This window comes from Macrotis lagotis, chromosome 1 (assembly GCF_037893015.1).
Source record: "Macrotis lagotis isolate mMagLag1 chromosome 1, bilby.v1.9.chrom.fasta, whole genome shotgun sequence".
Taxonomy (NCBI): domain Eukaryota; kingdom Metazoa; phylum Chordata; class Mammalia; order Peramelemorphia; family Peramelidae; genus Macrotis; species Macrotis lagotis.
The window spans coordinates 888,842,388-888,864,170 of NC_133658.1; the positions used below are offsets into that span (position 1 = coordinate 888,842,388).

Sequence of the window (21,783 nt, forward strand, 5' to 3'; positions counted from 1 at the left end):
CTATATCTCATTCCAGGCTGCTTCCCATTGGGGTCGTTGGATGGAGGGATGTTGTGCACAGACAGCTGTCCCAGGCTACGGGCCACCATGGCTACTGCTCGGAATTTGCTCTTGGTACCCAGGCTGGGGCTGCCGGTACTCTGCCTACTGAGTCGGTCTTCAGCACCTCGGCCCTTCAGGTTGTGCTCTGAACATACAAAAGATACCTGCATGGTGCCAACTTTTTCCTTGGGGTCTCTGTCTCTGTCTCTCTTTTTCTTCTCGTTTGGTTGATCTAGTGGAAGCAGATTGTCCTCCAGGAGCTGGAATGCTGTTTATTCATGGGGAGGTGAAGAATCCAAAAGGCCATTCAAGGATTGTCAAAGGCAAAGTAGGGAAAAAAAACCCCAAAGACAGTAGCATCTTTTATTGGCTGAGCTTTCAAAAAAAGGAAAAATACTAACTCTCCAGGAATGTATCATAAAATGCCTTAGAAAAGAAGACTTGCCATGCCGATGAGTTGGTTCCAGTTCTTCTTTCTTACATTCTGCCTGTGTCTGGGGAATGCCTTGCCTTCCTTTCCCTTGCCAATCTTGCTGTGAGCCCTCACACAGTTTTTCAAAGTTTCATCTTGTTCTGTCTCATCCGAGGATGGGCATCCTCCAGGAGCTGTTTTTTTGTAGGCATGAGGCAAAAGGAGGAAAAAATAAAATCTCTCAAGCTCTCATTTCTTTTCAGGGAAGGGAGAAAATCCACTCTCAGGTGCCGTGTCACAGTAGCTGACAGGTATGATGTAACTTGTGCCCAGGAGTCCGGGGGAGGGGCAGCTGTCCCCGGAGACCTGAGGGGGCTGAGTGTGCCCAGGCTTCGGCTCCTTTGCTGCTCTTCTCAGTGGCTTTCTGGAGGGGGACTGAATGACTACTGTGGCACCACAGTAAATGCTGCTGAGTCCTCTCCTAAGTCAATTAGGTGACCAGTGAGCTGAGCAGGAAGAGTTTGGCAATCCATTATTAATGAATCGGGGATACACTGGGCTGGCTCTCCCCCTGATGGAGAACTCAGATGCGGCCACTTGCTCCAGAGTCTGTGTGAGTATGCAGCTGCTCCGGGAGCTGTTTGCCGCTCCCAGGGAGAGACCCAGTTAGGAGGCAAGGTCCAAGGGCAAGGCTCTGGATGGAGGGCTCAGCCTGGCACCACAGATGGTGAAGTCAAAAGGTGGAGCATTCTGGGGAGCAACGAGACAGGAACAAACTGTCTCTCCTAAGATCTTACTCAAATTTTTTTTTTTGGAAAAAAAAAAGTAAAGCAAAACAATGGTGGAGTCCTTGGTCTTAGCTGGTTGCTTAGAAGGAGATGCTATTAGCCATGGAAAAGAATTCCTGCAATGTGGTACTGGGTGTTGTGTATTCAGAAGATTTGAGTTCAAATTCCATGTTTACTTCCTAAGTAGCTACAGATGAGTCATCTAAATTCTCTGACTCGGGGGTTCTTAATGTGGGGTCCATGTATCTTGGTTTAAAATTTTATTTCAATGTGGGGTCCCTAGGCTTCCCTAGACTTCTCAAAGGGTCTCTGATAACAAAAAAAAAAAAAAGGTTGTTGAGAATCCCTGTTCTAACTAGGGCAAATCCTTATGACTCTTTTTTTTTAGTTTTTTTGCAAGGCAAACGAGGTTAAGTGGCTCACCCAAGGCCACACAGCTAGATAATTATTAAGTGTCTGAGGCCAGATTTGAACCCAGGTACTCCTGACTCCAGGGCTGGTGCTTTATCCACTACACCACCTCGCTGCCCCTTTTGACTCTTAAGTTACAGATAAGTTGCAATCTCTCCTGGTGGAGGAAGATTCCACACTGGAAATTCAAGATCTCTAATATACTGACATATACAAGCTTGATACCAGAATTGAGGAAGGGCATTAATAGGTTAGGGAATAAATAGGGGAGGGTGATGAGGATGACGAGAGAGAAGAGCCTTGGGTTTACACCATATGAGAATTGGTTGAAGGCATGGGAGATAATCAGGCTGTTAAAGAGGGAGATCAAATAAGGATGGTAGAGCTATTTTTCAGTAGCTGAAGGCCTATCAAAGTAGAAGAGAAACTGGATGTCTCACTACATGGTGCAGAGGACTTGAGAGTCCTATTTGCACCTCCCAAGTGTGCTTGTCACATAGTAGGTGATTAATAAATACTTGTTGAATGAATGGCAGTTAGACAGCATAGATGAGAGGGATGGACTTGGAGTCAGGAAGACCTCTATTCAAAACCTCCTCAGCCACTTCTTAGCTGTGTGGTCCTGGGCAAGTCTCTTCACCTCTACCTGCCTCAGTTTCCTCATCCCTAAAATGGGGATAAGAGCACCTCCCTCTCAGGGTAATTGTGAGAACCAAATGAGATATTTTGTGCAAAATGTATTTTGCAATTCTTAAAGCACTATTCAAGGGCTAGCTATCATCTTGCTCCTCTTATTCTTCCTTCTTCTCATCACTAATGCTGCTATTGGTCCTGGAAGGCAGAACCAGGAGTGTTAGGGGGAAAAGGCAAAAAGACAAGATTCAGGATTGATACTAAGGAACCCCACCCAATGAAGTGAAGTGGACTGCACTGACTGAGAAGATGTAATTTGAGGTTTTCTAGCTTGATGGTCATTAGTTGGGGGCTTTGTAGAGGGGGCTCTTTTTTAAGTAAGGATTGGACTGATGGCTCCTGAAGTCATTTGAGCTCTTTGCCTTTGATTTCGTGATGCAGTGCAGTTCAACTACCAGGGTCTTCCCTGGCCAAAATCACATAGTAGGTGACTCCTCCTGATACATCTCCTGGTCCCAAGTTTTCCCTCTTTCCAAATCCATCCTCCAAGTGTGTAGATATATCATGAAACCTAGAGTAAAAAGGGACCCTGGAAGTCATTGAATCCTTCAATCTACAGATGAGGAAACTGAGGCATATAGAAGGGAAATTTGTACGTGCCTGGATAAGATTTGAATATAGGGCTTCCTGGCTCTACACCCAACACTTTCTCTTCTAGACCAGGGTAATCTGATGCTGACCACCCTACTTGCCAGCACCACAAGTCTGCCTACTTCTCTGTTGACTCCATGATCAGAAACCAACTCCTCTGTTTAAAACCCTCCATGATTTGGATGGTGACCACTTTTTAGGCTAATTACTCATTGACTTTTTTTTTCATGTGCATTGTGGTCTGCCCAAAGTGGATTGTTCTCCAAATCTGGAATGCCTTCTTTCCTCACCACTGCTAGAATCCTTGGCTTCCTTCCAGAACCATTTCTAACAGGATGAACCTTTTCCTGATCTCTCCCTGGCTGCCCCTCCCTCACAGTTGCTTGTCTTTCCCCCATGAGACTATGTAGTATTTGCTCTAGATGGTGTGGTGGGTAGAGCACTGACCCTGAAGTCAGGAGGAACTGAGTTCAAATTTGGTCCCAGACACAGAGTGACCTTGGACAAGTCACTTCACTCTGCCTCACATCCAGGGTCATTTCCAGTCATCCTGACCCATGTTTGGCCACTGGACCCAGGATGGCTTCAGGGAAGAAAGTAAGGCTAGTGACTAAGCACAGTCCCCCCTCTCACGCAAATCCAATTTATGTGTGATATCATGGTCTTCTTCCAGAATAAAGGACAAAACATCACATCACATAGGGGTATACCTTCCCAAAGGAATGTAAGCCCCTTGAGGGCAGCTAGGTGGTGCAGTGAATAGAGCACCAGCCCTGGAGTCAGGAGGACCTGAGTTCAAATCTGACCTCAGACATTTAATGTGTGGCCTTGGGCAAGTCATTTAACTATTGCCTTGCCAAAAAAAAAAAGAATGTAAGCCCCTTGAGGCCAAGAGCATTCAACTTGGGGCACTAAGCCTTCAAAGTTTTATGAATCAAGAGCTCTCCCATTTTTTGATGCAATCAGATGGACTCCTTTATCCATCTGGTTCAGCCCTAGGCCTGAAAGTCTCTGATGAGGGGCCCTTCCTATAACCCTAGTATGACTGTACATGGGCTTCCTGATCTAATCACTTTGAATCTCAGAGCTGAAAGGAAAGAATCATGTGCCTTGCTAGTTGAAGCCCCATTTCACCTAAACTGTACCTACAAAAGCATCAGTCTACCAACTTGCCAGACAAGTGCCCCCCCTTTGTTTTCTGACCTCCAGTGAGGGGGGGAAAGCCCACCATCCCCAGAGGTGGTCCAGTCTTTAGGAAATTACCATCGTTCTTATCAGGAGTTTCTCCTGATATCAAGCTTACCTTTGATTCTATATGACTCCCATCCTTCTGCTCCTAGTCCTATTCTCCAGGGCCAAGCAGAACAAAGCTAATCTCTTTTCCCATCCTTTATATAACTGAGTGACCTTGGACAAGTCACTTCACTCTGCCTCACATCCAGGGTCATTTCCAGTCATCCTGACCCATGTTTGGCCACTGGACCCAGGATGGCTTCAGGGAAGAAAGTCATGTCCTCTTTAACGTTCCCCTCTACTAAAGATCCTCAGTTCCACTTTCAAATGGCAAGCACTTGAGACCTTTCTCTGGAGGCTTTCCATGCTATCCATGTATATCCTTCCTAAAAGGCTAAACTCAGAACCGGACACAACAATCCAGGTGCCATCTGATCAGTGGGATAATTATCTACTCAAACAGTGCTGAGCATGAAGTTTGAGCATGAATTGGAATCTTGCCTTAGGCATTTACTGGCTGGGTGACCCTGGACTAGTCATCTACACTGCTGCAGTTTCCTATAGCATCTTACTTCCCAGGGTTGTGAGGAGCAAAGGAGATGACATATGGAATGTGTTTTGTGAACCTGAAAGAGATATGAAAATGCTATTGATGATGTAGAAGATATTGGTGACAATGATGATGAAGACAGCACAGTAGATTCAACTGCTCCATTGTGTCCCTGACCAGACTGACAAGGAATATTCCCCAAAATGATGCAGCCCTATAAGTTCACCCCAGAAGGTCAAGCCCTAGAGTCAGGAGGTCCTAAATTTAAAGATGGCCTTCTGACATTTATTAGCTGTGTGACCCTGGGCAAGTCACTTTACCTCTGTTTTCCTCAATTTCCTCATCAGACAAATGAGGGGTTGTCATTAGGAACAAATAGGATTTTTGTAAAGTGCTTTTCAAACTTTAAAACACTCTACAAATGCCAGCAATATATTAATAGTTATTATTGTTGTTATTGTAGAAAAAATGGAAAAAACTATATATATCTATATCTCTATATATCTATATATGTGTGTATATATATCTATCTATATATATATCTATATATATATATATGCATGGGATGGTATTATTGCTGTGGTTAATTAAGCTACTGTTGATTATGGGAAACCCAAAACCTACCTTTTGGAAAGGAAAATCACTAAATCCATCGCCAGTCACCAATTCACCCCTAGGCTGAGAAAAATGAATAGACTCTAGATGATGACTCACCTTGGGGGAACCTTCTGCTAAAAAGGCAGCCTGGAAGGGAGGTGAGATGAGGTGATCTTAAAAAAAACTAGATCTTACTAGTCACTGGTAAGATTAGTCATTGTGTACTAGTAAAACTCAGAGTGTGATGTCGCAGGTCTCAGGGGACACAATTACTCATTAATGGTCACTCACCTTTGGAAACAGGACTAGGCTACATGGGACCCTGCCAGGAAATAGAATTGACTCTGACATTCAGAGGTAAATGAGGCTCCAGGTGACTTCTTGGAATACCTTTGTCATATTCAGAATACAATTTCTTTGGTATCTGCTTTCCTCTATTTTCCCTTCAAGTTTTGCCACTCTGATAGGTTGTGACTGGAAAGGAATAGCCTTGCTCATTTATGATGCTTGTGGCTTCCAGGTAACAGGATTCCCTATCTGAGATTTTTTGGGAAGAAAAGTGTTTTGTAAACATTAACTGCATACCCAATATAAGTTGTTGCTGTTATTATCAGCTGCAGTATCAGAGATCTTTAGTCTCAACTGTGGGTAGATTATACAGGCCAAATAGGAGGCCACACATTATCTTTGAAAATTTAACCTCCATCCCCACCCGCCCATCTTCTTGGAAAAAAAAAACCAATTTCAATAAAAAAAAAATCACAGCTGAAGCTTGAGCACTCTCCCCCTCTTCTTCCCTCCTCTCCTCCCTTCTCCTCAGCCCAATTTCATTATTTTTTGGAAATCCATCTTCAGCCTGGAAAATAATCTAATGCTACTGATTTAAAAGCTGGCCTATCCCTGTTGCCCAGAAATCTTTCTTAATTGGCTCCTACACTTTGCCAATATAAAGCTCATAAATGCTCTGGCTGACCCCCTCCCTCAAAAACACTCCCCATTAAATTTTGTTTGGTGTTATTTTTGTTATTTTAGCACCAAAAGAAGTATTTTGTAGCATACAAATCCCTAAAAATGAGTAAGCCCTTCAAGGCAATTAACCAGAATATTTGGCCTGAACTCTTTGGATGTTGTGGTGTTCTATGGCTCATGGCCAGATTAGACATCAGCAAAACACTCAACTGTTCCATTGTATCCCTGACCAGCCTGACCAGGGACATTCTCAACAATGATGCATCCCTAATAAGTTCATCCCAGAAGGCCAAGCATTGGGGCCTTCCTTGTCTCCTCCAGACATTGTGAGGATTCTAAGTAGCTGTTCACTAAGGAAGATGGCACCACATATTGGAAGGATGTTATTGTTAAAAAGATGGGCCTTTGTTTCCAGGCAATTAAGGGCCCTGTGTAATTTTTCAAAGGCAATTACAACCAGAGTTATGAAGACCAGGTTTCAAATCCCACCCCTGACACACGTTGGCTATATGAAGTTAAGTACATTATTTATAACCTAGACTATAAAATGTAGAGCGGGTACCAACCTGCATTGGAAGAGGAAGTCCCTGCTTGGTAATTTATTCTACCAGTAAAGCTGCTGGTCCAGTAAAAAAAAAATCAGCCCAACATGTGTGGTGGACATGAAGAGGTTACATCATACTACTAACCGGGTGTTCTATCAAAAGTGCAAGATGTACCACTGGAAGAAAAAGGAGGCTGCTCATGGGGAGACAACCAAAGTGAAGATAACTAAGGGACAGTCCATATGCACCACCGATATCCAGGCAATGGTAGAGCAAGAGGAAAACCCTTGGCTCTTTGGGTGGGAACCCACAGAAAAACTTCCATGCAGGAGACAATAGACACAAGACAAGTGACAGGATGAGAAGGCACGAGGAGGCTGCCATCTGCTGCTATTACTGGAGGGAGGGATCACATGGAGAAGATCACAGACATGTCAAATTAGTCATTCAAAAACACCCTTTTCTCCCAACTATGAAAGATTACCAGGGTCTATGGACTGGCAGCCTAGTCCTCGATTGAGAATCTGTGGCATGTGTTGAGATCCAGAAGGAAAGTTGGGGAAGGGGAGGGGAAGCAGAAAGGCATTGACATATGGGTCCTTTGGGGTTCTGATGGAATATTCTTATCTTTAATTCAAATGGGAAAAACTCCCTACCCAATAGCACATTGTCTTCTGGACTGAGTTAGTGCTCAACAGGTGTTTTAAATGGATGGTCCAACTGGTTCAAGGAGAAGGACCTGAGGTATAATTTAGAGAGAGAGAGAGAGAGAGAGAGAGAGAGAGAGAGAGAGAGAGAGAGAGAGAGAGAGAGATTGAGAGGAAGGAGGAAAGTGGGGAAGTGTGAGAGACAGAAAGTAAAGGTGGGTGGGGGGAATTCATGAGCTTGCATAAATGAGTTTGTCTAAATCTTAAAAATAGAAACCACTACTGCAAGTCTGAAAGAGATAATCAATGTAAAATCCATGGGTAGTTCCTTCAGTATTAAATCTCCTTAATCCAGCAAAATAAACTTTGTAATCCTGCTAAACTTCCCATAGACCAGCTTCAATTCTAGGACAGTCATTCAGGAAATTTCAATTTTAACTAAAGCATCTGATTCTTTGTCTCTCACTGTCTTTTCACCTTGGAATGGAAAATGTTCTAACCTTGAATAGATTACAATTCCATTTCCACAAGCATTTATGAAAAATCTAATGTATACCTGATACTGTACTAGATGCTGGAGATGTAAAGAAACATGAAACAACCCCTGCCCTCAAAGAACTTATAATTTTTACTGAGTTGGAAACTAATATATGGAAAAGCAAATACAGAAAGCTTAGAAAGTACCTACAAAATAGTTTCAGGTTTATGGGAGAGACCATTAGTGGACACTGACTGTTAGTGAGACACTGATCATTAAGGAGCATTGACGATTGAAAGGCACCAATTATTGAAGGGCACTGACCACTGGCAGCACTGACCATTGGAAGTCCCCTAATCAGAGATATATTGAACCTCTCTTTGGATACTATTCTAAGTTGCCATGGGATTGCCACAATAACACAATATAACACTTCATATATATATATATATATATATATATATATATATATATATATATATATATACACACACACACATATATATATCATCCATTCATCCATCTATCTATCTATCTATCTATCTATCATATGTTAAGTCTTATAAAATATTTCCCTCAAGATAGGATAAAAACTCCTTCAGAGCAGGGGCTGACTGACTTTTTGGTTTTGCCTTACTAGAACCTTGTCCAGTGCCCATTATGAAGGAGACACAATAAATTTGCCGGCAACTTGAACAGAATCCAACAAATATTTTTCTTTACTCTTTGGTTGAGCCAAAGCAACAACAACAATAATAATAGCTACGAACCCCATTGCCTGTATTTACTGCAGATAAATGTTATGTTTACCCTTATGGGTTCAAGATGCTTCCCCTGATAGAAGCTTCTTGGGCTCAGGGACCTTATCATCATTGTTTCTGGGACCCCAGACTCCAGCACAAAGTCGACGTTTGAGAAATGCTTGCTGATTGATTTCTGATGAACTATTCTTGGTTCTCCTGGCTGAGAAGTCACCCACAGAGCAGGGACCCAACACAGTTCTTTGCTGCTGAGGGTTCTGAGAAGTATGTGGCACAAGGAGACTCTGGAGTACGGGACCTGGCTTATAGTAGATGTTTAATAAATGCTTATTTATTGACTAATTCACTGACTTTCACATGTCTGTGTCATCATTATCTCAGGAACTTATCTTTGAGCCAAACTACTCCATGATTAAAATCCCAATTAAAAACAAATCCTGTAGGTTGGCATATTCTAAATCCACAAAACACGTATTCTTAAAGATTCTCAAGCTGAGAAATGACTGTAGAAACCTGCTTGTGCTCACCTCCCCAATCCCTGAAATATAATGAATGTCAGAACTTGGGTGAAGTTATCATACAAATGTTCCACTGAGGGAAAATCCTCAGTTTAATATATCTTTCTCTTTCTTTAGCTCTTTCCTGAGCATCTTAAGGGGAGACTGGCATAATGAAGTGTTAGCAGAGAACTGAATCCTGGGGAGGTCTGGGCAGAGCCACAAAAGAGGACTGTGTGGCTTTTGTGTTAGAGGGAGCCAAGGGCTGAAGGGCCTTCTGCTCTCTGGATGACCTCATGGGCATGATTTTTCAGTGAAGTATTAATTGATTATCTACATTATGCAAGTTCAAAGGAACCATTTAATTCATTACACATTTTAGAAGCTTGAATTTAGAGCTCTAGGTCATCAAGTGTTAGCTTCTCTTTTTTACAAATTAGGGAACCGAGGCACAGAAAAGTTATAAAATTTGCTTTGGGTCATGGATTATTAAATACTCGAGGCTTGATTTTAATTTCTCCTTCTAGGGGCAGCTAGGTGGCATAGTGGATAGAGCACCGGCCCTGGAGTCAGGAGTACCTGAGTTCAAATGTGACCTCAGAAGCTTAATAATTACCTAGCTGTGTGGCCTTGGGCAAGCCACTTAACCCCATTTGCCTTGCAAATAAATAAATAAATAAATAAACAAATTCCTCTTTCTTCAGAGATCATCTAGACCTGATAAAAGCCGTTTAGGTGGCTTAGTGAATAGAGCACTGGGCCTGGATTTAGGAAGACACAACCTGTGAGTTAGAATCTGGCCTCAAGACACCTCCTAGCTGGCCAGGTTAACACTGGACAGGTCACTTCACCTTGTTTGCCTGAGTTTCCTCATTTATAAAATGAGTGGGAGAAGGAAATGGCAAACCCCTTTATTATCTTTCCTACGAAAACACCAAATGGGGTCATGAAGAGTAGAACAGAACTGAAAATGACTAAATAACATAAACCATGTGCTGCGAATGTGTAAACAAATGAAAGTCCCTGTTCTCAAGGATGTTGCATCCTAGTGGTGGATATTCACTGGACATGTATACAGGGAAGCCATTAGAAAAAAAATAGGAAGTTAATTCACCAATTTTTTTTTTTTGAAGGAGAGAGCATTAGTAAATGGGAGAATCAGGAAAGGTCTCATCCTGGAGGGGTGAGATTGGGAGGAATCAGCATTTATTAAGCCCCTACTATATGTTAGGCACTGTGCTAAAGGCTTGACAAATATTATATCATTTAATAATAATAGCTAATATTTATAGAGTACCTCCTAAATGCCAGTCACTGTGTGCCTTCTCATTTGATCCTCCCAACAACAACTCTGGGAGGTGGGTGCTATTGTGATGCCCATTTTACAATCGAGGTAATTGAGGCAGTTGGAAGTTAAATGACTAGTTTAAAACTTGCTAAGTGTCTGGAGCTGGCATTTTTTCTCTCTCTAGGCCCAGTATTCAGGCCACTGCATCCACCAACTTGGGCCTCAGTTGCTTCTTGTGCTGAGATCTGAGGGATGCTTGAGATCTTAAGAGGCAAATGTGAGAAGAGGGAGCATTCCAAGAATTTGCAAAGGAATGAGGAACACAGTAAGGTTAGTTGGATTGGATTGTTGAGTGAATAAAGGGGAATATGTATAATTCAGTAGGAAAGGTAGGTTAAGGTGTATTATAGAGAGCTCAAAAAGCCAAACAGTATTCTACAGTTCCTGAAGTTTCTTGAGCACTGAACTGATACGGATAGAGTTTAATAAATCAATAAACATTTGTTAAGCACCCACTGTGTACTATGTTTAAGAGAGCAGTGTGCAGGGTGGATTGCAAGGCACTTAAAATGCTTCTGTATTAGAAGGGGTCAGAGGGAGCTACTGAAATTGCTTGAGCAGTGAACTGATATGGATAGAGTTCAATCAATCAATAAACATTTATTAAGCACCTACTATGTACTGTACTTAAGGAAGTAGTGTGCAGGGTGGGTTTCAAAGCACTTAAGATGCTTCTGTATTTGAAGGGCTGAGGGGAAGAGAATGAGGAAGAGAGCAAAGAAGCTTAGGAGAGTGGGAGAGGTGGGAGGAGGAAACAGGCTTTCAAAACAGAAGACAATAAATACTGTTTGCTGATGGCAGTCTTCCCTGGCCGACTTTCCAGCCTCAGCAGGACTTAATGCTTCCACAGTTTCCAGTGGTTAATTATTTGCATTGTTTCAGCCTAGCTCCCTCAGCTGTATCCCAGAGGCTCCTGAGCACACACACAAAATGAGAAGGCTGCCAAAAGGATCAGGATTCTTCTTTTGGTCCATCCCTAACCTCATCCCTCTCTTCCCTGGGAAATCAACTGCTCTTAACATCCGGTGTGTATGAAAATAATCTCCCAAGGTCTGGGTACCATCTGCAACCTTAGGCTGCCCTGTTCCCTCTGCTGGGATCCTCAGATGGAAGCAAAAATAACCTGCAGCTTCTATTTCTTTCTCTGTGAAAGAGGCAGACTTAGGCTACCCAGCCAAGGTCTCCAGCAGGGTGGCAATTCAGAGAGGAATCAGAGGGTGAGCTCCCCTTATGGAGGGTTCCTCTAAAACAAGAATTCTAGGCCTCATTTGTGGGTCATGAGCCCCTCTGGTGATCTAGAGAAGCCTATGGAACCCATCTCAGAATCATGTTTTTAAATGTATAAAATAAAATGCAAAGGAAATCATTTCCATTGAAATATAATTATCCAAAAGATGATTTACTGATTATATTGAAATGAAATTATCCAAATAAAAACAAACCAAAAACTCAAGGTCACAGATCCTGAGGTTAAGAAGCGCTGCTGTACAAGGGACTGTTTACCTGTCAGATCTTTAGAGCGAAGAATTTATGATCAAATAAGAGATAGAGAACATTATGGAATGCAAAATGGATAATTTTGATAACATTAAATCAAAAAGTTCCTGCACAAACCAATGCACCCAAGGTTAGAGGAAAAGCAGAAAGCTGGGAAACAATTTACAGCCAGTATTTCTGATAAAGGTCTCATTTCTAAAATATATAGAGAACTGAGTCAAATTTATAAGCATACAAATCATCCTCCAGTTGATAAATGGTCAAAGAATATGAACAGGTGGTTTTCAGATAAAGAAATTAAAACTATTTCAAGTTACATAAAATGCTCTAATAAATCATTCTTGATTAAAGAAATTCATATTAAAACAATTCTGAGGTATCACCTCGCACCTACATCAGATTAGCTAATAGGATGGAAAAGCAAAATGATAAATGTTGAATGTGGAAAAATTGGGACACGAATGCATTGCTGGTGGAGTTGTGAAATGATTCAACTATTTGAAACTAAGCCCAAAGGGCTATAAAAATGTCCATACCCTTTGATTCAGCAATACCACTACTAGGTATGTATCCCAAAGAGATCAGAAAAAAGGAAAAAGGATCCACATGAACAAAAATATTCATTGAGGGGATGCTTTCAATTGGGGAATGTCTGAACAAGTTGTGGTATATGATTGTGATGGAATATTATTGTACTATAAGAAAGGATGGAAAAACCTGGAAAGAACTACATGAACTGATGCTGAGAGAAGCGAGCAGAATCAGGAGCCAATCCAACAACATTGTGTGATGATCAACTATGATTAGCTCTTCTCAGCAATACAATTCTGAAAGTGATTCAAGACAATTCTAAAAGACTTGTGAAGAAAAATACTATCTACATCCAGGGAAAGAACTATGGAGTCTGAATGCAGACCAAAATGTATTATTTTTATGTTTTTTCTTTTTCTTTCTTGTGTTTTTTTCCTTTTGTACTGATTCTTCTTTCATGGTATGACTCATGGAAATATGTTTAAAATGACTGCAAGTATAGCCTTATTAGATTGCTTGCTGTCATGGGAAGGGGGGGAAAGGGAATAAGGGAAAAATTTTATAAAAATAAAAATGATTTCTACATGTAATTGGGAAAAAATAAAATACTATTAAGATTTTTTTAAAAAGAAGCTCTAAACCCTCAAAAATCACAGAAGTTTAGCCTGAGTATTCCTGGGTGTGTAGATGTAAATGTGTTGGTATGGGCAGTTAGCCCCAGTTTTTGTGACTCCTGTACCTCACAGAGCTGGAGTCTGCCACCAGCATCCTCATGTTCCTAGTCTGCTTTCTTATTCCCAGGCTTAAAGTTGAAGTCGTCCCCACAAATGTTGTAATGCCATCTTCACTACAGTGGATGTGCTTCAAGATATTATGTGCCAGCAATGTCCCATAGGTTAACACCTAGTTTAGAATGCTGATTCTGCCACTGAGGAAGTGTGTTCCTGGGAGAATGAATGAAGCACAGTGCAAAGAGCTGGGGATTCAAATAGTAAAGTAAGAAGGTCCTTGTTCTAATGGGGGGAAATCACTAAAATAAAGGAAGAAATGCCTCCCTGTTTTGGATCTTGGCTTTCTCATCTGCAAAATGAGGGGATGGGTTAGGAGATTTCTAAGGTCACTTCCACCTCGAAAGCCTATGAGACACATGTTCTTGAGTTTAGAGAAACATATGTTCCAGTCTCAGGAGTCAAAGTGAGAAAGAACAACAGCAGCCGCCACAAGCAAAAAAGAGGTAGTGTGGCTATTCCTTTTGGGACAAAGGGAAGTTGTTAGAGGGAAGGAGGAGAGGCATTATGTTCCAGGTTCTATAGTAAATGCTTTAAAAATAGCTCATTTGATTTTCACAATGACCTGAGTAGGTAAGGACCATTATTATCCTGAGGAAACTGAGGCAGACAGAGGTAAAATGATCACACCTAGGATCACATAGCTAGGATGCATCTGATGCCAGATTTGAATTCAGGTCTTCCTGAATACCAGCCTGGTGCTCATTGACTGTGCCATCAGACCATGTTCTAATGGGAATAATAATAGCTTTGTAAGTATGTTTGTAAAATGCTTTACAAAAAATGCCTTACAACAAGCCTGGGAGGTGCCAATGTGATTCCCACTTTTCAGGCGAGGAAACTGAGGCAGACGGCATTTCACTCAGGGTCACACAATCTGAGGCAGCATTCAAACTCAGGTCTTCCTGACTACTGCAAGTCTAGCCCTCTATCCATTGCCTCAACTAGTTGCCAGTGGAATAAATTTCATTCTGTTTAATTATTGAAGCCCAAATAATTCCAAATAGGAAATACTTCATTTCTTTTTTTTTAATACTTCATTTCTTTAGGAGAGAGTAATTCATTGAATCTGCAACTATAGGATATGGAAAATCAGCAAACTGAAGCAAGAGACAGTAAGTTATTTGCCCAGGATTATGGAGCTAGTAAGTATCTGAGGCAAGATCTGAACTCAGGTCTTCTTGACTCCAAACCCAGTGTTTGATCTATTATGCTCTGGTTCCTCCCTTGCTGTCTCTCCACTTAAAAGGTCAACTCCTTGAGAATAGCAACCGCTCCACCTGTCTTGGTATTAGAGATGCGGATGATTCCACTGATAGAAGAAACTCCTAGATCGGGAAGCATCCTCTTCTGATGCTGATTGGAACCTTCTCCACAATTTAATATTCTTTAAAGTTGCCTAGAATCTGTGTGGTGGAACTTGATCTCAGATCTTCCTGAAGTTAGCTATACTATTTGCTAACTGGTCCCCTTACAGTCTCACTCTTTGTATCTCTTGGAAGCTTAATATACTCAGGCAGGGAATAGAGTATTTTAATATCAAAAATACTTGTTGGTAGATGGTTCCCACATATGTCCAGTTTTCACTGATCAATTTTAGATAATTTATATATAATAAAACACTAATTGCATGTGCACTACTTGAACACCTTCTCAGAAACGTCACAATTGTTATGTGAGAACACGCAGGCACAATCCTTCCTTAGCTCCATCTCTCAGAGCCCCTGCCTTCCTTCAAGGCTCAAATCAGCAACTGTTTCCTCCAACATTATTACATTCAATAACAACAATAACAACCAGCATTTGTATAGTGCCTTTAAGACTACAAATCGCTCTCTACACATACATACATAATCAGACATGTGCATGCTCTTCTGTTCCTCACAGTGGCTCCATGTCACCACTCTCCCAATGTCAGATATGAGGAAACAACCTCAGAGAAATTTGGTGACTTGCCCATCTGTGGTCACACAAGTACCAAGAGTCAGGGTCAGACTCAGATCATCTTCTAGACTTGAAGCCTAACACTCCAGTCATTTTGCCACACTGATTCCTATCCCTCTCCTCACTCAATTGTCCTGGCATTTTAAGGTAAGCGAACGTAGTTCGTATTTAAGAATTGTTTGTTGAGTTTAATTATTTGTCAAGCATCTTATTTTCCCAGTTGAATATAAATAACCTCCTTGGAAGCAAGGAGTTTCATATTCATTCACATACTCCCCGTAAAGGCAAGTTCTGGCACACAGTCAGCCTTCAATCCATAGTTGATTCCTGACCAAGTGAATGAATGAATGACTTAGAAATGTCAAATGACATATGGGTTCTTGGTGAATCCCAAGAATTGAGCAACTAAGAGATTGAAGGCTAGATAGAAAATATTGTGATACTGATCATGTAATTTGGCATTGATTTGCTGCCAATGCATTTAAACACTTCTTGAAAGGGGGCTTCTCATTTCAGGATGAGTCTGGGCCTGTGGATCAAACAGAAGAAAATCTTTTCCCAAATGCTCAACGGTCAATTTTTAGATGAGTTTCAGTTGAAGGCATAAAAAAGTAGATGGTTGATTGTGATCAACAACTTATTTCCAAGCTATTATCCTGCCTCCGTTGTTATTTGCTGTTGTTAAAATGAAATTGCTTGTTCCTGCTGAGATTAATCAGTGGAGAGGCTGTCCCCAATTAAAATTTCAGCTCTGTGGCCATGGAAATGTCACTAATCAGAATGCCACTGAAATGGAATGTGCTGGGGCCAGATGTTAAGGATCTGTGTTTCTAATCTCAGGTCTGCAAGTGGTAGAGACTCACAATTTTGGCACTACCCAAGCTGAGTCTTATTGCTGGGGGTAGTGGCTCCCTTCTTGCCCAACACTCCCTTATTTTTAATTTTCTCTTTTCTTCCCCCCTACTTTTCTTTTTTTTTCCATTCCTTTTTCTTTCTGTCCCTCTTTGTACTCCCTTACTGCTTCATCTCTCTCTCCTTCCCTTTCTTCCTTCCCTTCCTCCCTCCCTCCCTCCCTCCCTTCCTTCCTTCCTTCCTTCCTTCCTTCCTTTTGAAACTGGGATGAGTAGAGGCAAATTAGCCAAACCACAGGAAAACCAATTTCTTAACAAAATAAACTCAGGCAAGGCATCCAGTAATGGATCAGATCAGAAATCTCTCTTGTTAGGAAAAGGCCCGGGAACATGTCTGGGCTTTTTTCTTCAGAATGTGTTTTCAAGTACAGCTCAGCCTGTTCCTCAAGAAAGCATTTTGCATATCCTTCCCTTCCCTTCATCAATAAGTAAAGCATCTGGGTCAGAGCTGAATACAGAATTGTTTGCACAGAGCAGTGCCTTCTTTTATTACTGGAGAAGAAAATTTAAGGAAATTCTCCCTGGAAAAGCTTTATTCAGTTCAGCTTAATAAATATTGTGGGAAGGTCTGTACTGTGCCGAGTGTGAGGCAAAGAAAGACAAAAATGGAACAGTCTTGCCCTCAATGGAGATTAAGTTCTTCTTGGTTGGGGCACAACATAGAATCTTAGCCCTGGAGAGGATTTAATGGTCACAGAATTAAACCATAGTGGAACCAGACTGCCCTCTACAACAAGGGGACCCATGCCTATGTGACTTTTGTACTGTAACCTACTGAGGTTAGATTCTCCCATGTATAACTTTCTTGTTCTTAGTTTTGCCTTTTTGGGACCAAACAGGACAAGTCCATTTTCTATCTCTTCCATATGATAGCCCTTCAAATACCTGGGTAACTGAGAAGAGAACCTGGAAGGTACAGGGGATGAGATGGCCCCCTAAACTGATCCCTGAAGCCAGACAGGGATTCTAAGTCATGGAAGGGAGCACAGAGAGTCTTTCAGGCTCCAGGACACCCTTTGTAAATACACCAAGGGATAATACTGAGATCAGGCCAGTATGACTAGAACATGGATAGAATGAAAGGCAATAATGGACTTAATGGTATATTGGGGTCAGACTGTAGAAAGTTCTAGATTCCAGGCTTAGCAATACCATTGAAGACTTTTGAATAGGAGAGTAATGCAGGTATCTGGGATGATTATTTTGTGAGCTTTGAGAAGAATGGATTACAGTCTTCCATTTGGCAGTGGCAGGATTGGGTGCAAGGACTAGGGAATTCCCAAGTTGGATGAGCTGAAGCAAAGTGGTTTTGGAGGAGGAGTTTGTGATTCAAGATCTGTTTCTGCCATTCACTACCTGGGAGGCCTTGGACAAGTTACTTAATTTCCCTGAAGCATGAGATTCCTCAACTTGTAAAATGTGGAGTTTTTGAATAAATGACCTGGAAGGTTCCTTCCAACTTCAAATCTAAGATCCACTGAAAGGCTCTTACTGTTACTCAGCAAGGGTAACAGTGAAAATGAGAATACTGAGGAGTTGTTATAATTCAGACTTTGGTCAAACCCATTCTGGAGACCAGGGATATAACTGCAACTTGTCAGTTCTCTCCCACACTAAGTTCTAAGGTTGGAGATCCTTTAGGGTCATCAGATGGTGAGCTCTCTCTTCCTCTCCATCTCCCTCCCTCCCTTCTTTCTCCCTCTCTCTCTCTGTCTCTGTTTTCCCTACTTTAGTCCCTGACATGGTTTGTGCAGCTGCACTTCTCAGTCTGCATCTCAAGAGGAGTATAGCATTTTGGGGGGAATCAGTTATTATACAATTAGATTTTTCAGGGAACAGTTAAATTTGGCTGCCCCAATGATGTTGCTTGGGCTTTCCACAGATGTAACAAGGCCATAGATTTAGAGCTGGAAGGGACCTTAAGATTCTCGGGGTCCTACCCTATCAATTTCTAGTAGAGGCCACTGGGTGGCCAAGTGGATAAAGCATTAGGCCTGGTGTCAGGAAGACCTGAATTCAATCTGTATTCAAACAAGCTGCACTACATTAGCTATTAGCTACTGGGATAAAACAGAGTCAACAGCAAGCATGGCAAGGATTTGAATCCAGCTCTGTGGGCCCTTGTCCTGATATACTTTCCAATGATACAATTATGTCTTTCCAGTAAAAGCCCTTTTGGGATAAGGAAACCTCCACCCTTCCATACACTAAAAAGTCACATTATATAACTTTGTCTCACTTACACAGTGACAGTCAGTTGAGAAAACTAGGTCCATATAAATAGATCATAACAAAAATGTGAAGCTGTCAGGAGGATGAAGACAAAAAGAAAGTAGAGGAGCTTGGGGGGAAAGAAATGAGAAGGCATTACCATCTTAGAGGTTCACAACTCGATGGGCCAAGATACTCCTTTGCTTATTAACTGCCTGCCTCCTAAATGTGTTCTCCATTTGAAAGACACCTTCCTGTACCCCATGGCTGAGAATGATGTTCTATTTTGTTTAAAACAGGCTTACACAGTGTTTGGGTTGGGTATGCTGAAATATCTGGCCCTTGTTCTGTGTCTGCCTCTCCTAACTGATGGTTTTCCTTTTTTTTTTGCTTGTTCTGGAGTGATTAGCACCATAGAGATGTCTCTCTCATAGTCATCATCCTCTACCTTATAGACCTTGATTTCTAATCTGGCTCCAAGAGACCCTCTATATTCCATTTTTGGGAGTCCATCTCTGAAGTGAATTAGGCTCTTTTTAAAAATTGAAAAATGGTATTTATTTTGTGCAAAATAAAATTTAAAATTGAATTTTGTAAATCTATTTCTGTCACTTCCTTGAGGTGCATGGATTCTCCACTAATGATCATTATATATCCTCTGTGACTTAGAAGATGGTTATCTGACAGTCTGTGGCCAAAACAATTTAATTAACTAAGCTCCTTTTTTAAAATTGAAAAATGGTATTTACTTTGAACAAAATAAAAATATAAAATATAATATTGTAAGTTCTGTGATTTTTTTCAAGGGGTGTGACCTTTCCACTAATGATCATTACATATCCTCTGAGACTCAGAAGATGTCCTTTGTGACTTTCTGTGGTCAAAACAATTCAAAACTCTACTAAAGCCTTCCCAAAGGCTGTTCCTCAAGTGTGCCACCATCCACTATTCACCACTTGGACCAATTCCTGCTTGGCAAGATTTTTCAGTGCTTTGAATCTGCCTTTGAGAATCCTTTAGTTGATCCCATGACAAGAAAACTTATTTTAGGGTATGGCTATGGTACAGGTAAAAATATTTTAAAAAGATGGGGAAAATGCACATAATCAACTTGACCAGGTTTTAACCTTTGTGACTCCCCAAGTGTCCACTATGATCTGTACGCACCAGGTTCTTAATAAATATTTTTGTGCAGGGTGGCTAGGTGGCGTAGTGGATAAAGCACCACTCTTGGAGTCAGGAGTACCTGGGTTCAAATCCAGTCTCAGACACTTAATAATGACCTAGCTGTGTGGCCTTGGGCAAGCCACTTAACCCCATTTGCCTTGCAAAAACCTAAAAAAAAAATAAATATTTTTGTGTTTCTTTTTAAAAATATATTTTTTTTGGGGGGGATATCTTTTGCTTTTATATTATCCATAATGAGGAACTCAATGGGACTGAGCCTGGAGTGTCATACTTGGAAATCAGAAAGTCAAGAGTTTGACTCCTGTCTTAATCATACACTAGTTGTGTGCCCCTGGGCAAGTCACTTATCTTTTCTATCTTTGAAATGGAAATAATAATAGCATTTTTCTTTCAGGGCTATTTTGTTGGGGGGATCAAATGAGATAACTTATGTGAAGCACTTTGCAAGCCATAAAGAGCTATAGAAACTTTGCTTTTGTTTTTATTCTTTTCCCTTCTAGAATCCCTTCTGGAGAAGGAGGTAAGATGATGCAGTGGAAAGAAAACTTTCTCCTGATTTGGTAGAAATGGGTTCAGATCCTTGCTCTAGGCTTCCTGCCTGTGTGACCTTGACTGAGTCACCTAGCTTTCCTGAGGAGTTGGACTAGTTGACCTAAAGGTCCCTTCCCATTCTAAGTCTATGATCCATTGAATTTTTTTTTAAAAAAGGGTAAAAATGCTTCATCTAAACTAACTGACTCATTAATGTACCTCTCTTCCCCATTTTGTACATGAAGAGTGGAAGATACTTTTCTATATTTTTTCCTTGAGTGTTACAACTTTGCAGTATTAAAAGTTGTTGCTGTTAAAAAAAAAGTACAAAAACAGAAAAAAAGTTGTTGTTCTTTATGTTTACATTATTGCAGTCAGTGGATATACTGTTCTGGTTCTGCTTACTTCACTTTTCATCAGTTCATATAAGTCTTCTCATGCATCTGTGTATTCATTATATCCATTATTTATTATAGTGCAGCATCTATCATGACTTATTTCAACATTTTCCCATACAATTTACTTTGTCTCCATTTTTTTTTGTTGCAACTAAAAATTCTTGATATAAATATTTTGGTGGTGAGACCTCATATACTCCTTGATATATGCCTCACATTGAGATTCCTAGTCAAAGGATTCCTAGTCACTTTTTAAAGTCATATTCTACCAATTGTAAATTGGTGTCTAGAATAGTTGGACCACTACATGCTCCACCAACTGTGTGTGATACCCATCTTTCCACATAGACTATTCCTATCTTTTGTTGTTTTCGTCAGTTGAATGTGTGATGAAGCCTCAGTACTGTTTTGATTTAAATTCTCTTATTATTTGGAGCAATATCCTATATGATTATAATAACTGTTTATTCAATGTAGGCATGGATTGGTCTTTCTGGGTTATATTATAAGGATATGTTTGACCAGGGAGTTCTTGGGTCCTTTATATGGGGTTTAGGATAGTGATTCAAATATGGCTACCCAGTGGCCACAGTCCTTTCATTTCTGGAGATAGTAGACTTTAGAAGAAAAGTCTGGTTCTGGACCTTTTTTTGTTTTGAGAAAAAAGGGTTAACATGTGCTTCCACCTCAGTCACACCCCAGAAGAGCATGGATGATGGGTACGTGTAAGTTGGAGCAATAGAGTGGGTGCCCTTGATATACAGAGGGCTGGATGATTCCTGGTTTACAGTTCTCTCTGCTCATTATAGTTCCAAATCCAGACATAGTTAGGAAACTTAAAACCTAGATGATTTATCTATGATGTTTTATCTGCTTAGGGTTAGCATCATCACAAACTTAAGGTTGGAAGTTATGGGGCATCTGGTCTATCCCTATGATTTTTATGGAAGTTGAAACTGAGACCTAGGAAGAAGTGAGCTGACCAGAGTCAGACAAGTAAGAAGTGGTGGGGAAGGAATTTGAAGTTAGGTTCCTGGATTCCAAAGCAGATTGAGGACATGGAGTGAGATCAATGGAGGAGTTCAGTTCTTGGAAACAGAACCAGATGCCTCCTCCTTGCTTTGTGGATTCACAAATCTGCTAAGATAACAGGTTAGAATTCTGCTTCTAGACTTTAGAAGTAAACATCAGAGACAGTGTGGCACAAAGAAGTTGCTGGACT

At 41.0% G+C, this 21,783-nt stretch overlaps 1 protein-coding gene and 1 long non-coding RNA gene across 9 annotated transcripts in view; one reads left to right on the top strand and one right to left on the bottom strand.

Moving 5' to 3' along the window:
• The window catches only part of KCNAB2 (potassium voltage-gated channel subfamily A regulatory beta subunit 2), a 186,399-nt gene that overhangs the window by 56,610 nt on the left and 108,006 nt on the right, over positions 1-21,783 (bottom strand). The window contains exon 1 of one of the 7 annotated variants that reach the window (XM_074218623.1): positions 1-1,684. The exons of the other annotated variants lie outside the window; for them this stretch is intronic. Coding sequence (XP_074074724.1) covers positions 1-212 — 212 coding nt within the window. The 5' untranslated portion in view covers positions 213-1,684. Of the gene's footprint in view, positions 1,685-21,783 lie in introns of those variants that run through there. 7 annotated transcript variants of the gene reach the window in all.
• LOC141509245 (uncharacterized) overlaps positions 821-21,783 on the top strand; it is a 26,591-nt gene continuing 5,628 nt past the window's right edge. The window contains exons 1-4 of one of the 2 annotated variants that reach the window (XR_012474612.1): positions 821-1,067; positions 14,428-14,493; positions 15,266-15,469; positions 20,133-20,152. This is a non-coding gene — a long non-coding RNA (uncharacterized LOC141509245). The remainder of the gene's footprint in view (positions 1,068-14,427; positions 14,494-15,265; positions 15,470-20,132; positions 20,153-21,783) is intronic. The other variant, XR_012474613.1, reaches the window with a different exon arrangement.